The following is a 17,867-nucleotide window of genomic DNA, read 5'->3' as shown; positions in this document are numbered from 1 at the left end:
CACTCCCAATTCAATTCGCTGTAATAGCGGCATGATCCCCATGAGACACCAGGATTTCAGCTGTGTGCACTAGGCTAAGTCACACTATCGGCCACTTTCGAAGTGCACTTAACCAAATGATAGTCTAGGAGAGCTGAGAGTTTGGGAATTCCCACCTGGTGAGCAAAGGGACCCCAAAGCTCAGAGGCATTAGTTCCTGAATCTTTGCAGTGATCCTCTTGTCTGTAACTGGACTATTGTTCCGTTTGGGAGGGTCCATGGTCTGGTATGGTACCCTGGCCTCCTAGGCTGAACGGACAGGATTGGAGCTCATGCATGCCAGCAAAGGCCCATGATCCTCCCCGTTGAAATTCAAAAGGTGCCACCTTTATCCTTTTTTAAATCCCTCCTTTAAAGCTACCTCCAATGTGATCCCTACGACTCACTCCAGCCTGGCTTCGGTTGAAAAAGTGACAAGCCGTGCCTTCTATTTTTCTGCTGCGCTCCTTCTGTTACCTGCCCAACCCCATTTGTCTGGTTTGTCCACCTGTTGCATCCTGTCTGACACCTAGTCTGTATGCTGTCTGGGGCAGGGGCCGTCATCTTTGTTGCCTGGCACCTCAGCACCGAGTAGAATGGAGCCTTGATCGGAATCCCTAGTTACTTCTGCAACACAAATACATCATCATTCCTACCAGCAAGCCTGAAGCACACTACTCCTAGGAGAAATGTGAAAGCCCCTTGAAATGGCTGTGAATTTTGGAGTGAGTTAATATTCCTTGGAGGAAATACTCACATAGGGATGATGATGTCAGCTGATAAAACTGCTCCCAGGCCATGCTACCTCTGCTGCCTAGAATAAGCCTGAAGTCTGGGACTCCACGGGCAAAGCTAGGCTTGTGATTGACTGTCAGGCGTTTCCTTCCCTTGCCCTCTGGAAAACTAGAGGAATATACATTTCTGGGGAGAGGGAAATGTACACAGATGTACTTACAACAACCAGTGCTGTTCTTAAACCTTTGCATTATGCTACATTGCCTTGAATGGAGGTGCACCTGTGTGAATGGTCTCGTGGGTAGTTTTCTATGCAGAGTCTGCCTGAAGCAACTCTCTGACTGGCTAATTAGATACGGGGAAATTATTAGCAGAGGTAGCAACATATTGCATCTGTTTTCCTGCAGGGTTTATGGAAGCAGAGTGGGTGGGTGCAGTAGTCTATTACAGGTTTATGATGTGAAACATATGACTTTAAAATCACCACATATCATAGGATTAAAGATTCATTGAACTCAGAGAGGAAAGAGATCGAAGGATTTAAATTCTCAACCACCTTCAGTATGACCTCTGATTTTGTCCATACAGTTTTGGACATGCAACTGACAGTGCCCCTAAAAAAAGTGTCTGGCCCCAACTTGCTCAGTAAAATTTGTGTGCAACGATCAGGGAGCTGCATGGCTAAGGCATTACTTGCCTTTTACTGAAGCTGTAGCCTGTGAATTGTGCAAAACAGATGATGGAGGGGATAAAAAATATGGCTTCTTGGCAAATCTAACCCTTTGTGGGGAAAGCCCTAATACAAAATGCTAATGACCAGCCTAAAAATAATTGAGAATTATATCCCCTCTCTAGGACGATCCAAAAAAACTGAAAGAAAGGATCCCATTCTCCTTCAGATGCTACTTGTTTTTAGAGTAATTACTATGGAACCATATGAAAATTCTGTATGGTCCTCCTGGTTTAATCTCTATTGAATTCCATAAGCATTTTCCTTGATGGAATCCAGCCACCTGCCTGTGGTCCCCTACTGTGTGTTTTCTGAAGCTTTGCCCGTGGTGACGCTTGCCGATGGGCTTGATAGTGGCAGTCTGCAAACAGAAACTGTCTGTGCTGATGCTGGCTGCGAGGTAGGGGCTGCTGGATCAAGTCCGGAAGCTGTCTGGCTGCCAGGCTGATATTTTACTCAGGTAATCTCGCCAGGTCCCGGAAGCCTCCCGTATTTTTAGATTGTCTCCTTCGCTCGCACGCTACGGGAACTGTGTGCAGTGAAGTTCTCTGGTAAAGGCAGAGGGCGAAACCTGGCCTGAGTGATGCGATGCTGTAACCACCTGGCTCCATGTGATCTAGGCCAGAATGGTGAATAAAGGCACTGGGTAGAGATGTGGTGATGCACCCACTCATGAGCGGGGAATTAATTACCGGGCCATGTCCTCTACCCTATGCCGGTGATGCAAAATAGCAGTAACACCAGCTTAACTGGCCAGTAGAGGACGCTCTCAAGGTGACTCTAATGCAGCTGAGGAGGGGGATTCTGCAGAAAAGGGCGGTGTCCAGAGCTTCCTAAACCCCAGCAATGCCCAGCTGCTGAAGCGGGTTTGAGTGCTCTGGCATTAGTCGGGAGTTGGACCGTGTTCAAGGCCGCCTCTCCCCTGATGCATCATCCAGATTCACTAAGGACCCTCACCAGAAGCCTCTCACCAGCAAGGTCTCTGCTGTTTTCAGGTGCCTGACTGAAGCAGCTCCATTTGATGCCACGCTTTCTGCCATGCAGTGAGAGGACGCATGCATCGCAGCTTGGAAATACTTCTCCCAAAGCCCTGGCTGTGTTGGCAGGTACATTAGAAGCATCTACTGGGCACCAGCAGGGCTGAAGAATACTGTCAACATTTACAATTGCTGGATATTCTAACAAAGGAAGGTGATGCATTGGACCATTGTATGGGAATGTGAGAAGAGTACAGAAGGAGAATGAGGCCAGTCCTTAACCCCCACCCTCCATTCTTACCCGATTTCATTCTGAATTAGCTGTCCTGTCAGCAACTGCCTACATCCCTGAGAAGGACATGGCCACTAGTCCCCACATGGGGAAAATAAACCGCTTCTACGGGTAACCCAGGCAAACAGTTTGAGTCTCGTGGCTGGATTACATCTAGAGATTTTTGAGTTTATTACTGCCTCTGAGTTAATGGTCCGAGGTCTTACAACAGTGTAGGCTCACACTTTGACATCGTAACAACAGTGCTTCTAGGTGATTTATCTGTGGGGATTGAACTAGAAAACTGTCACTTTAAGCTTAAGGGGTTTCCTGCACCTGCTTGCAAGCTAAGGGTCTCTGTAGGGAACATGCGACCTGAGTCTTCAGCAGTCAGTCTGCACAGAGCCAGCCTACAGCAAGGTGGCATGAATTGTGCCACACTGCCTTATGGAGCAGCCTGCTTTGACTCTCTCTGGTTTTGTTTTGTTTTTTGTGTGCTAGGGTTCTAGATTTTAAAAAATGAAGCAGTGTTATGTTGTAACCATCCAGTGACTTCTGTCTAACTTCTCTGTGTGTATTTTGTGAACATAACAAGGCCTTTTGGACCTAAAAGAATCAGTCACTACTGCTTGAGTTAAAGGACCAGCTCAGTAAGCTCAGAGGTAGTAGCTGATTCATAAACCTCTGTGCAGATGAACCCCACCTCACAGCAAGGAAAGGAGTGTGTATGGTCTGTCCCCGGGTGCTCTCCTAACTCTGGGTCCAGATTGAGGGATCCAAGGGTTTTCCCTTGAAATTGCAGTGTATGTGAGCCCCTGTGCTAACACACATTCACGTCTCCACCCCCCACTGCCACTCCTCCACCCTCAAAGAGCAGCATCACTTGCTTGACAAACGGAGAGGATGGTAAATCTGACTCCTGGTTTATCCAAAGGGACAACAAACTCCAAGGAGAGGCCAGCAGCAACTCACCAAGGATTCCTGCGTTATGCATTCCCCATAAACTGCAGTCGGCGTAGTGCAGCCAGGGGACAATTTCATTGCCTCACTGGCATTGGCTCAGGCTGACACAAGTTATGGAGAAAATTGTTATTCAAAGTAACTGTCCTGCTAACTAAAGTGAGGCCAAATATACAAGGAGCTGCTGTAGGGATGCTATGAGCATAAAGAACCCAACCCATAACTGGCAGAGTCACAGCACTTGGCACTTACAGAGCTTATTTCATCTTCCAAGCATTGACAAAGGAATGTGGGACTTGCCAAACTGGAACAGCCCCGTGGCCCTGCTAGCTAGTATGTTGTCTCCAACTGGAGCCGGCACCAGCTGATTCAGAGGAAGGTGCAAGTGACCCTACTGACTTAACTAATTTATTCTCACAGGACCCCAGTGAGTTACAAAAGAGCAGATGTGATACCAAAGTAAAGAGTGTTTGACGTCCCTAAGTTGACAGCTTCCCCAAGTCAACAGTAGGCATCAGTGTTAAGGTCGCATTAGGAATGAAGGGCTCCTTGTTCCCAGGCCTCTGCTTGGACCACTACTTCAGATTCACAAGCCCCTGGCACCCATTCTAAAAAGCAAATATAAAAAGTTTTGTGTGTGGTTACAGTGGAGCAGCCCTGTCATTGGTGCAGAGGACAAAGTCACCTACATGGCTTATTCAAGGCTGGTATATTTATTATTTCCCTGAGAAGCCTGAGCAGAACTTAAAAGTCCTGTCTCAGCATTTCTGGTATGAAAACCAGTGGGCGTTCTTCCAAGCCAGATTGTGTAGCAGTAGGTTTCCTTATGAGACTAGCTAAATGATGAAAATACCTAAGAGACCATTGGTCCCTTCCACAATGTCTGCCTGTTCCTTGGTGCTGCAAACAGCAATGCTGGAAGAGCATTCTAAGAACTTCCGTCTCCAAAGCGCAGTGCTTCGCAGAATGGCACATATCAATCAACTCAGTGTTTTGTACACCTGCATTTTACCTACGGCCTAATCTACCACCTCTTGGCGTGCATGAAAGATTCCAAGTGAATACAGTAGGCGCTGGATTGAGCCCTCAAAAAGCCAGGAGGTTTGAAATAAATTATGTTGGGACTGACTCAGAGCTTCGGCCAACATCAGGGAGTCCTAACCAGCTCAATTTTGGGCAGTCTTCTCCACAGCTAAGAATCTGGCCCCTGCTAGCAAGTCTGGCAAGTTACAGAAGACTGGTAAGTAGTCAAAAAGTTTAAATGGTGGTGAAGAGCCTCCACATCAGTGGCTCACTTACTCTATTTTATTTTTAATAACTGTGCCCCAAAGACAAGAAATTGCATTTCAAGACCCAGCAGTAGCCATCACGTAGTTATAACAATTTTTTCCAGTAAATTTTAAGGTCCATCCTACCTTGTTCCCAAAAAGAATAGTGTGATGACATTTTAATGTGTGATTTTCTTACTGAAGTGTTGTCCAAGTTACAGGTCTAAATTAATTACTTCGCAATTAGTCACATCTTACCAGCTAATGTATTGCAGAAGGTCCACCATGCAAAGGTAGATTGGCTGGCTGATGCACAAAATTGTCAGGACTCAGGGCTAAAAACCAATCCTGGTGTAAGACGGTGCAACTCCATTGAAGTCTGTGGAGCAACACTCACTCATACTGGGGTTGAATACGTCTCCGTAAATAGGGAGGAAGCCAGCCATTTTGTCCAGTGCAAGAATGATCCTGAAAATACATTTCCTTTTATTTTTCCAGTCTACTTTGAAGCATTGGTCTCCACCACTGCTTTTAGGAGACTATTCCAGGTTATTCCACTCTTTCCTGATAATCAACCTAAATCGATCTTAATTCCTTCCCAATATAAATAATAATGGGCTACATTCTGAAATTCCAGTGACTTCAGAGCGAGGGGAGATTGGGGAGTAAGGACATCAGGCTCCATAAATAATAAACAGCACAATTTTAAGCATATATTATGGTGTTTTACATATGCAAAGTGCTATGAAAATAAAATTAAGCATCAGGGGTCAGATTCTGCGCTGCAACCCGTAGGATGCTCAGCACAAATTGTGCAGCCCAGAGAGAGGCAAAGGTGACTTTAAGATAAAGTCCTTAAGGTCACTTGGTCCCTGATTTGTGGCTGCAAACAGAGATGTGTACAGCCAAGTGACTCCAATTTGCACCTGCAATATGGTTTGCACTCTCAGAGTTGTAGGAGCAAAACTGGAGGCGCATTTAAATGCAGAGCTGAAAGTTTGGCCCAAAATGTTTCTATTTCAAATACTTACACTGAGGCTTCTGTTGCATAAAGGTCAGATTAGTGTCAATGTGAGGCGACCAGGATTTTCCCACGTCAGTCCATCCCACTGTGACAGTGAAGCAGGGCTGCTAATTCCAAACAGAACATCTGTAGCGGGGCCAGGGAGGCAAAATGACTCCCTATGCACTTTTGTACGGCGAGGGGACACCCTACCCTTCATCTCTCGCTGAATGTCACCACTGCAACCACCATTTCATAGGCTGCCCTACCTTTTAATTTAAGCAGCAACCAGGAGGGAAAACACATTCCAAACGATAACTCTTTGGTCTCATTGAATTACTATTTTGTAATTGTATTAGTTAAGTGTGGTGCAGGTTCGTATGAAGCTGAAATCTGTAGTTGTAGATCTGGAAATCCTTGTCTAAGTTTCAATATATTCCACTTCCGGGTGAAATTCATCCCATTGGAGATGGCCAACATGAGTCCTGTGCACCACTTAAGTCCCACTCAAACCCCATTGAGTCAGTGGGATCTGGGTTTGTGGACTTGGTGTTTCCAAGCCTGTGCTTGAGTGTCCACATTGCATTGTAAACCTGGGTTTACAATTGCCGGACCTTGGTCTCCTCTCCACGCTGCACTGTGCAGACTTTCTGACTCAAGTCTGTGGCTTGACCTGCATCCACACGGCAAAATGCCAGGACTTGGACCTGAGTAACTGCAGCACTCTGGCTCTGAACCACACCCCTCGCAGCATCCTAGGACCCAGGTCCTGAGTTCTTGCTGACCCAAGTCAGACTGATTTATGTGGGATGGAAGCAGAGCTTGGTCTCACACCTGAGTCAGAGCCCAAGCTTAGTATGCAGTGTAAACATACCCTAAATGAAGTATCGGACATGCATTGTGGCTCTGCCCGTTAGTGAATTTCAACCTCTTGGTAGCACTAACTAGGGACTTGCCGAAGCAAAGTGTGATTCTTGGTCAGTTCATTTCTACTGAATGATTCTAAATAATTTTTCAGCTCACAGATCTGAGAACACACTGAATGACTTGCATCTGAGTTGAGTGTGATTTGCTTGTGGAAAAAACATGAAAGGCTGTCTCTGCATTCAGCCTCTGCATCTTTCTTTGAGTACAGTTTTCTCTGAGGTACAAACTGCAAAAAAATAGTCTATCCTTTTATTGAATTGAAAGACTTTAAGGGCTTAGGTTCTAACACTGTCAATGAGGCTTACCCATGGGGCACTTTTTTCCCACCACCTTATATAGAGTGAGAAACCCAAGGGAAAGGAGAGTGAACCTTCTCTCAGCAAAATGTGCTCCTCGTCCCCTGTAGTAGTGAATATTCTAAAAACTTCCTAGCAATGAATTGGAAAACATAGAGGTGACCATTTTTATCTGAGATGTGAATATGTTTGCACCTTTCCAGTTCCATCTCTCTCTGGCCATTCACAGACTTTACTAAGGGATAGAAAGAAAGCAAAGAGAATGTGGAAATATTTTATTTCAGGCCTTTTAGGAAGCTTCATCATTTGTTTTTTTATGAAGGAATATTGGCTAAAAGTCCTAGGGAACATTGGGAACCCTCTGGAGAAGTCACCATTGGAGTGTAGTCTCTCTATGCAACCTCCACTTCATCCTTCCCTCTCCCTCTTTCATACAGAAAGTGTTGGGGTACATTGAAAGCAAGGGGGTTATAGATCTGGCTTGGACCTGGTGAGGTTCAGGCAGGTACTCTGCGGCACCAATCTCTGCCAATGGATACCCATCCTGAATGATAACATCCCCCATCTCGCCACTGCTGAAGTGGAGCTCCCCACAGTGGTGATTAGATCACGGGGACTAGTGTTAGACCACAACATTCATTTCAAATGTGACATGAGCAAGAGTTGGAGCCAGGTCTTCAGTGGTGAAAAGGTAACCACTGTGGCAACTCATCCACCTTATTAACTGGCTTCGCTGTCAAATCACTGATCCATCCAGCCTTCACTGATCCTCCTACCCATTCAAAATATAGAAACGATCAGGCCATTGGCTGAAAAATAAGGCCATTGGCTGTTTACACCAATGAAAGTCAACATGACTCCTCAATAATGTTGCCTTTGAAGGTTGACCTGGGCCTTCTGACAGTTTGATCATAGCACTGACCAGTCTCGGTGCCTGATACTACTGTAAATCGATCCATCTTCAGAAGATGCTGTTGCTGAAATTGACATTCAACAATGGTGGCTTTTGAACCTTATCAAATGTTAATGTCTGTGCCAGAAGCAATCAAATGCATGCTCTATTGCAGCTATTGAAATAAATGTTGTATTTAAGTGCTGATAACCCACTAGGACTTGAAACTGCTGATATTGCCCGCATGCACTATAAAGGTATATTTTTAAACTACCTTCAACTTGAAACTTTGCAGGCATCCTGGTGACACCCTGAACCATCCAAGACACCATCATGTTGGATTTTCTCAAGTCTTGGAGGTTGTTAAAGTGAAGTGCATGTAGAAAGAGAACCTTAATACACAGAGGAACCAGTCACCTTCCTGTATAACACAGACCTTCAATAATATTGACTCTGTCCAGATGGACATTTACTTCTGCACATAGGCCAAACTTGTCAGAGGTGACTAATGTTTATGGGTATCCAATGTCTCAATTGGGGCATCCAGAATGGCTTTTGAGAATTCTCCCATTCCTCTACAAAGGTGATTCCAATCCAAGCCTCCATATGTGGGATCTAGATATCCTATGCAAGTGTCTGTATTTAACAACAGGTCCCTTCTCTCATTTAATACTGAAAGCCTTACTGTATAAGTGCCAAGCATCTCACGCTTTGCTGATAGACACAGAGACAGAGTCCAGCTTATAGGCCTTCTGCAGCAGCCGAAGTCTGTGATCAAGCAGATTTCCATTAAGAAAAGGAAATCAAGACCAAGGCTAATGTGGATGGATCGAAACACACTTTGAGCCAAATCATGCAGTCCTTGCTCAAGCCAAAATCTTACTCTTGCAGTTTTGCATCAGTAAAGACTTCAATGCTTGGCCCGTACACTTTGATAAGGCTGCTGCTGCTGCTGGGACTTTGGTCAGAGTAACTGTTTCCAGAGGCTCAAACCCTTTGTGGTCTGGCCATATGTGACTACAGCTGGACCCCCCGCGACGCACAGACAGTCTCTTGCCCAGGAATCCAAATTTGATACTTTATTTATTAAACAGCTCTCACAGGGACACAGAGTCCTGAACTGTTCCATCCTGACAGCGTGACCCTATTACACAGGACACACTGAAACCCCTCAAGACTAATGGGCCTAATTTGCCAGGGGCCGGTCTGTAAATAATGCTTCGGGTAGTACTGCTTTAAGGACCACGCCTGCACTCTTACATTGTAGCGTATGTGTCAATGAATGCCACCATGCTATGTATGAATTTTAATAACAATTTCCCCCTTAAAATAGATATAGAAGATGAAGATGGCTTGCCAAATAATGTAAACTTGGAAGGAGTCCCCAGCGTGCTCTGAACAATTCATGTGCAGATACATAGTAAATTATTCATAGAGACTGTCTCCAGCTCTCTCCTCTTGTCTCCTTCCAGGTGGACTAAAATCCATAGAATGGGATGCACGTTGTTCTTTCCACAGCTATTCTTAGATCATTCCTGCCAGCCAAGGGGGAAGAAAGAGACCAACGGTGCCCAGTAAGCAGACTATGATGAACATCCAAAGGAAGATTCTGTCGATCACCATTGCAACATACTTCCAGTCTTCCTTCACCTGAGAACACAGAGGCAAGGGATGTTACCAGGGCTCTTATGGTGAAAGGACAATGTCTTTCTTTTACCTAGCCAGAGAGAGCATCTGTTTTACATTCAAGCACCTTGTGCAATGGCAGGAATGAATTCTATTAAATATGAAAAAGGGATGGATTTTCAGACAGTTCTGATACGCCTAATTTGCACATTTAATTACAACAATTGTACACACACAGCATATGCAAATAGCTCATTAGGCTTATTTGCATATGCAATAACCCATTTTCCATGGGCCACAACTGTAGGCTCAAATTAGGCAGAGGTTCAAATTGGGGAGGAAAGGTTTCTTTCTCCCCCGTGCTTAAACATCTTCACTGAGGAGTTAACACACCCTAACCCATTCCAGGAAGCCTTTGCTGAGTCATAAGTGAAAATGAGCCAGCAAGTAAGAGAAATGATCATGCCTGTTCCCGTTTGCCCCACTCTCACATTGCTATGGAAGGATTTACCCAAAATCTTCTCTCTGGCAAGGCCAAATCGATTTCTGTACAGCAGAGGGGGATTTAATGTTCCTCGATGAACATTTCTTGGAATAAAGACCCACAATCTTGTCTACTATACTGCAGCCATGATTTTTCCCCCCAAAAAGAGGTCTGAACAGACCAAAGTCTTGATTTATACGGATGTGCCCATTAACATTTCCTATAAGGTTCTGCCTGGTGTTTGATATTCTCAACACATCGCAGCTGACAGTGCTGGTGACCGGCTCAACCATGAATAAGACATTAACACTGCACTGCTTCTCATCCATAGATCTCAAAGCACTTTGCAAAAGTGGGTAGGTGTAGCTATGCCCTTTCATGGATACAGAAACTGAGGCCTATTGAGGTTAAGTGATCTGCTGAAAGGAATGAAGCAAGTCATTGGCAGAGATAGGAATAGAACCCAATTGTCCTAAGTCCCAGCAGTCACCCCTCTCCACTGTCCTAAATCTTTGAAGAGTTAAAATGATATTGAAGCATTATTTAAAAAAGGGGAACCGAGTTAAGGCAGAGCTGAGTGCTTTGGAAAATTCCTCCCTTGGATTATCAGTGCTTTATCCAGCTAGTCAGGGCCTCATGCCAGGCAAGAGGCATAACAGATATCCTCATGATCCTGTGAAGGGGACAGGAGATCTTGCTTTAACTTCAGTTTTTACTACTTCATGGAACTAAACTGTGGTGAAAATAGCTGTGGTTTTAACCCAAGGTTAATCAGTAACAATCCTATGTACATGACACTGTTTTAAAATAAATGCTTTTGCAAGTTGCTGTGAGCAATTAGTACAATTGAAACAAAAAGTGATTGGTAGGAGACCTTAAACGAGGTTGCTCAATGTTAAGGGACTCCTAAATTTGCTGGAAAACCTCTTAAACAGGTTGAAGGTAAAGGAAGCTATTCAAGTGTCAACGAATCAGTCATTTCAGCTGAGCAAGGATCATGGTTTTACAGTTTTAGTGGCATCATTCTAGTTACCATCTAACACAATGTTATGATCTGACATACAGTCAAACAAAACAGCTCCCATGAATGCAATGGAATCACTCTCTTAAAACATCTCTCTGGTCTTTTCTTTCTACATTAGTCATGGTTTCACAACAGAGTTTGAGCTTGACATAAGTCATGAAGTTTGCAGAGAAATCATGACATGTCAGAGACTGAATGAAAGTTTAAATTCTGTGTGTAATACACTGCAATGTTTGTAGAGCTGGTAGAATTATTCATTTTAAATAAGTTGCCTGCGTTTAGCTCTTTTGTTGGCTCACAAATCCTTTGCAAACTAATCATGAATCTTCAGGTGTGTTTGCCATTAATAAATGTTCACTGAATGGCTTATGCAAACAAATTTCAGCCTATGGCACACTCGTAAACTGTTCACATCTTTGATTATTTGCTATTCCTATTACTTGCTTTTGTTGCTCAAGTCGTCCAATATTGCTTCTGCTATCTGAATGGACAACCAGCTTTTTATATAGGAGAATAACAAATGATGAGAAGTGAATAAGAAATAACACACGTCTCTTACATTGTTCTTTGTACTAAGATTCATGAAACTTCAGGGATTCATAAACAGTCTCACAAACGGTCACTGTAATATTTTCAAACAATGGTTAATTTCATCCCATTGTTAACACCAGATAGACCTCATCACATTTATTCACAAACATGCTCATAAATTACTTTGTATCCTCTTTGCTCAGTTCCAATATTTTGTGACATCAGATGGTACAACTCTGCAGTGTGCTCATGGCATGTAATGCTCCAACTTGAGTCATTTGAGAGGAGCTCTTTTGTTTCCTTGTGATGTACCATCTGCCTCAAACAACTTTGAGTGGCCCTCTTTAAAATTAGCCAAAATACAGGTTCAAAACCAAGTGCTAGAGGTGTACAGTTGAGTGCATGTTACTGATGATCCATCCACTGCAACAAAACACACACAAATAACTTGTATCAGCACTGCCTACACTTCCATAGATCTCAGATCCCTTCAAAGGAGTAAAAACCTGTGCATGGAATCGAACATATATTTCCATGACTATATATATTTTAATTCCCCAGGAGTCCCATTCCATTGATATCAAGCAGACTGTGAATAAACTCCATTGGGCAATTAAAATCCTTGCTCATACTCACTACTGAAATCAGCTCAAAGGGGAGAAAACAAAATATTTACATTTCATGAGGCAGAGCGCTCTGAACCTAGTCCATACGTTATATAGGCCGGTTTTAAGCCCAGCCCAGACTAATGAGAATCTGATTCAGTGGCGTAGCTAGGAGTGGAAATGTGGGTGGGCTCCAACTTTCGGGTAGACGGGCAATGACACTGTGTTAGTTCAGCTTCTCCCCTGAGACCACACCATGTTGCTAGCCCTGGTGCCCCCAGGCACAGGGCTTCACCTGCCGAGCTGGGCACAGGCATGGGCGGCTCAGAAAATGGCAAGGCAGAGCTGCTGGAGTGTAGCTGTCTGAAGGGTGGGCGCAGAGCTCTGTCCTGGATTTCAGGTGCCCGAGTGACACTCCGGGGCACTGTAGCAGCACTAAACCCTTCTCAGGTAAGCGTGGGCCTGGATGATAAGTGGGTGGGCCAAGGCTACGCTCCTGCCCTGACTAGAGGCAGATTACAGAGTGTAACCGCAAGAAGAGATGATTACTGAGAGGAGATGGGGTCTCTAAAGCGATAGAACTCTCCTACTGCTGCTTGTGCCCAGTAGAATCATAGAATCATAGAATATCAGGGTTGGAAGGGACCCCAGAAGGTCATCTAGTCCAACCCCCTGCTCGAAGCAGGACCAATTCCCAGTTAAATCATCCCAGCCAGGGCTTTGTCAAGCCTGACCTTAAAAACCTCTAAGGAAGGAGATTCTACCACCTCCCTAGGTAACACATTCCAGTGTTTCACCACCCTCATAGTGAAAAAGTTTTTCCTAATATCCAATCTAAACCTCCCCCACTGCAACTTGAGACCATTACTCCTCATTCTGTCATCTGCTACCATCAGACAAGTACCTCCGACGCTGTGCTCACAAATGAACGTGATTGGCTGGTATGCTCTACCCACTGCTGTGGTAGGTCTGTTTAAAACAGGGATCGGCAACCTCTGGCATGTGGCCCATCAGGGAAACCCGCTGGCGGGCTGGGATGGTTTGTTTACCTGCCACGTCCGCAGGCTGGGCCTATCGCAGCCAATGGGGACTGGGGGAAGTGGCATGGGCTGAGGGACGTGCTGGTTTAAAGTGACATACCAGTGATACGTAAGGGAGAAGGATGCAGAAGTAAAGGGGCCAAGCACAACTGAATTTGGTCAAATTGTTCATCAGAGGAATGGTTGTAACTAATTATACCCTTCTACTCGTCAATGGGTGTCAACATAGCAATACCTAGTCCCCTGGCTTCATCCCTGCCATTAAACAGGCCCATTTGGGGCTCAGTCCTGCCAGGTATTGAGCGGTCTGGCTCTGATTCAGCAAAACCTCTTAAGTATGGGAGCTGTCCCATTCACATCAATGGCAGTAGTCATATGATTTAAGCTAAACGTGCTTAAATGCTTTGTTGGCCTGGGGCCAAACTGCTCAGCACCTTGCACAATTGATCTCTTAATGGCGGTATGATGGCTGTTTAATGCTCAGAATCACTTTCAAATACAAAATAGAGTGAATAAGTCTTGATCCTGCAACTATTGGAAGCCAGGGCAAAATTCCCACTGAGTTTGGGATCAGGATGATAATTCAGAGCAGGCAATTTAGACTATGAATTTCATTTCCTCCCCACTGTTCATCAGTTGTCCATGAGCAACTAATGAGATTCTCTGATTTATTCATCACTTGATGAGAGCCAGTGCTGGACTTTGAATTGGATTGTGATTCTCATAGTTTGACATTCAACATCTGTACTGCATGGGAGAGCTAGATAAGTTCTGCGGGATTGTTTCTGTTTCACAATTTGATGTCTTAGGTATGTAACCAACAAAGCACAGATTTTGAACTTCACCATCCAATGCACAACTGGAAAATTACTTTTAGCAAATATTCCAGCACCCAAGGTAAAAATGAGCTTGATGTATTTGTGCTAGTAAAGCGTTAGGTGCTTGATTTGGTCCAGGAAAGGAAACATGAGAGGGCTGTAAGCAGTCTAATTGAAATTTGCTTCTAAATTTGATTGTATCTTCACTGAATACTCAGCTCTTCTCGAAGATGGATTTGCATCAAATGTTGATCATTTGGCATTCAAGACCACAGACAGAGCACAGAAGAGAGAAACGAGAAAGGATGAGTGGAAACAAAAAAAGACTAGGAAGAAAGATGTTTTAACTGTGCTATAGTCTTTCCCTCTGACTGAAATTCTCCTTCAGACTGCCCTCCATACTGCAATCTCCATGCAGTGCAATCTATAGAGACATCACCAGCAACTTGCATACAGATGTCAATACCTGGCACACAACCACTGATATGTATTTTACCTAGCTTTAAGAGGCTCACCCAAGATTGTTTGAGGGAAAGGATATGGGGCTATAAAGTAGCCAGATCTCCCCTACTAAGACTCCCTCCAGGTAACAGTGAGTTCGCAGGTGAACCTATCTAGCCACTTCCTATGCCAGAGCCATTCAGCCCCTGGCATATGGGATTGGCGTGGGGAGGCAGGATGGCTGGAATGCTGATGTGCACCAGGGATCCCTATCTGGCAGATGGGCCATTGCCTGTGGTATAAGTTAGAGCAGCCCCAAGAGTGTCTGCTCTATGCTGTTAGAAATAAAGCTGGGGGAAATTCTGCAACCCTCTCCCGCATCAAATAATCATTCAAATTTTATTTTTAAATCACTTCATATCACACCTCCCTTGAATTTGCTTTCCACCATTAAGCTAGAAATGAGATTCCTGGCAATGTTGCCAAAATAGTGACTTTTAAGCAAATATTGCAGAACATATGCAGGAAGCAAATACCCAATTCAGAAGTGTGAGTATTTGTGCAGGAATTCTGATTCTAAGAGTCAGGATCACCCAGTTAGGATGCGGGAACACGAACAATACCATGGGACTTACAAGTCACTCAGAACAGCTCAAACGTAGTGTATTGAATCCTTACAATGAAGAGCTGTGGAAAATCTGTAGATCAAGAACTACTGGAGACTTTAATGGGCAAGTAATTCTACATGATTAATACTTTTTGAGAAAAAGAAGGGTTTCTGCAGACAATGTAGCCCTGATTCAGCTAGGTAATGGATTATAAGCATGTGAGTGTTCCTATTGACTTCAGTGGGAATATTCATGCGTAGAGTTAGTCATGATGAGTTTAACTACCTTGCTGGATCATGGCCTTTATGAACAAAGGAAGGTGCAAAATGTGATGACTACAGTTTTGGTTACAAATTAGTCACTCATTTCCAACTGAAAAGTCACCTCCTTAGCCTTTATATTTCTTTAAAGCAATAGTATACATTTATTTGGATTGGGGGAAAGGTTCTGAATATTTAAATGGACTGGACCATTAACTATTCCATGTTGCCGACAAACCAACTTATCATTTCCAAAGAATAGGAACAGTATTAGAATCTTCAGCCAATGGAAAGATCTGGTGGTTTGAACATGAAGGTTCTTTATCTGACTGTTTTTATTTTACTATAATGCAGAGGATGATTTTCCTGTCACAGTATAATGCTACCTTCCAAGACACTTGGAACATTTGTTCCTGAATCAAGCATCCTAAATAGTAGGCAAAGAGCAAGTAATGCAGGCTACCAGCAGCACACCATTTTGGGGTACTAATTACTGTAAAACCTTCATTTGTTCAGAGGAAATAGTGTATTTCTCAAGCATAAATGGATATCACTGTGATAACATGAGTGTCTGTGTTTCCAGACCATGCTGTTAATGCATAGGTGGTAATGAAAAGGCAACCTGGTTATTCTAGCTCAGGTTTGACATACAGCTTGTCTTGCTCATCACAGTCTGTAAGAAATCTCTGATGGCATTTCTATGATATACTGGAGGTATTCAATTTTTAGTCATTTCCCTAAGCGTGACTATGTGCCTGGATTTGCATGCAGACATGTTTTGTAACAGACTGCTGTTTCCTGATTTCCCATTTTTATTTTGATTGAAAAACTTAATTAAATGAACTATTTACTTTTCATTTAGAAATATGTCCCTTGTGGCGATGATACTAAAAAAAACCCCAACAGTCGGGAGCTTCAAGAGAAACTTTGTCTCCCTTGCAATTCTATGTAGGTCTCTGAAAATACTCCAACAGCAGCATAGGTTCAGTGTCTCTGAAGTTGTAGGTAGGGTTGGGGCAGCTGGTGCAATGTTCTGGAAATGTTCACTCCATGACAAATTTCAATGCTTTTGATTTTTCATCCCAAGTCAGGAGGAAAGTAACCATTGAAATATTGGACGTTCCTATAGAATCCCCATTTTTCCGTCAGCTTACTTACTCCTAAGAATTAATCTTCAGTTCACATTTGTAATATTTCTTTCTGCTATTTCCTTTCTGGATTCAGAACAAGAGCAAACCACAAAATCTATTGGGGAAGGGTAGAAAGTCAGTGGAGAATACCTCAAGTGCTCCGCCCTACAAAAAACACTGGGGTACAGGTCTTCTCCTCTAGTCCTTTCTCTTCTTTTTTCTGAGGGAATTGCAAGAGTCGCTACAGTGCTAAACTCTGGTGAAACAAGCTTATTTATGTAGCAGTGAATAGAGAAAAAAATAAAGCAACTTAACTTACTAGATTTGGCATCTATTCCCAGAGCAATCTAAAGAATCAATGGTCCCTAGGACCATAGTTTTCCAATGTGTTTATGTGTTCTCATGCTGAATATTTTTAAACCACTAACCCATTAGACTGGTGTGGTGGAATGTTCATTTACAGAAGACAAAGCTGTTCTTTTCTCTTGTACATTGACAGTCATGATGGGGGCAGCTCTCCCCTTAAGATATTGGACCATTTCACAAGGGGAAAGTGTCACATGGCATCAGAGGAGAAGGCACGCACTAGTGGTTTTCATCACACATTGTCTATAATGCAAATGAAAAGTATGGATTACAAAGAATCCAATAGTCATTTATTCAATACTATATTTATATTGACACACTTATAAAGAGATTTACATGAACTGGAAGGTACCTTTGTTTTGATTCAGAGGGGGGAAATGATGCTCTTTTATTAAATCATGGGAATATATGGGCCAAATTCTATTGATGTCAGTGGAAATACTTCTGATTCACACTGGAATACATAAAAGCAGGATTTGACTCATATAGTTTTAACTCATTGTGACACAGCTGTGGTCCAGAAGAGAAAAGAGATGGTCCAGAGGCTCATCTGTAAAGTAAAATGTGGTCAAGTTCCCAACAAATGAGCAGCAGAGACTGCCTTTGAATTCTCCTTTTTGCTTTTTATCTAATGCTTGCAGTGGTACAAGCTTTCCCTTCCCAGATCATAGCTTTAGGGGTGGGTTATGTTCTGCAACAGCTGGGTCCTGTTCCTGTGAGGTGCTGAGCACCTTCAGCTCCCACTGAAGTCAATGTAATTTACATCTGAACACATGGCCATAATGGGTCAGAACAATGGTCCATCTAACCCAGTAGCTTGCCTTCTGACAGTGGCCAGTGCCAGATGTTTCAGAGAG

General features: G+C 43.6%; 1 protein-coding gene across 3 annotated transcripts in view; it reads right to left on the bottom strand.

Annotated features, from left to right (window-relative positions):
* Positions 1-9,141: 9,141 nt before the first annotated feature.
* Positions 9,142-17,867, bottom strand: part of CHRNA4 (cholinergic receptor nicotinic alpha 4 subunit) — a 32,521-nt gene continuing 23,795 nt past the window's right edge. For all 3 annotated transcript variants that reach the window (XM_073309051.1, XM_073309052.1, XM_073309053.1), the window contains one exon: positions 9,142-9,727. In XM_073309051.1, coding sequence (XP_073165152.1) covers positions 9,602-9,727 — 126 coding nt within the window. In that variant the 3' untranslated portion in view covers positions 9,142-9,601. The remainder of the gene's footprint in view (positions 9,728-17,867) is intronic.

This window comes from Lepidochelys kempii, chromosome 13 (assembly GCF_965140265.1).
Source record: "Lepidochelys kempii isolate rLepKem1 chromosome 13, rLepKem1.hap2, whole genome shotgun sequence".
Taxonomy (NCBI): Eukaryota; Metazoa; Chordata; order Testudines; family Cheloniidae; genus Lepidochelys; species Lepidochelys kempii.
This window is presented reverse-complemented; position numbering and strand designations above follow the sequence as displayed.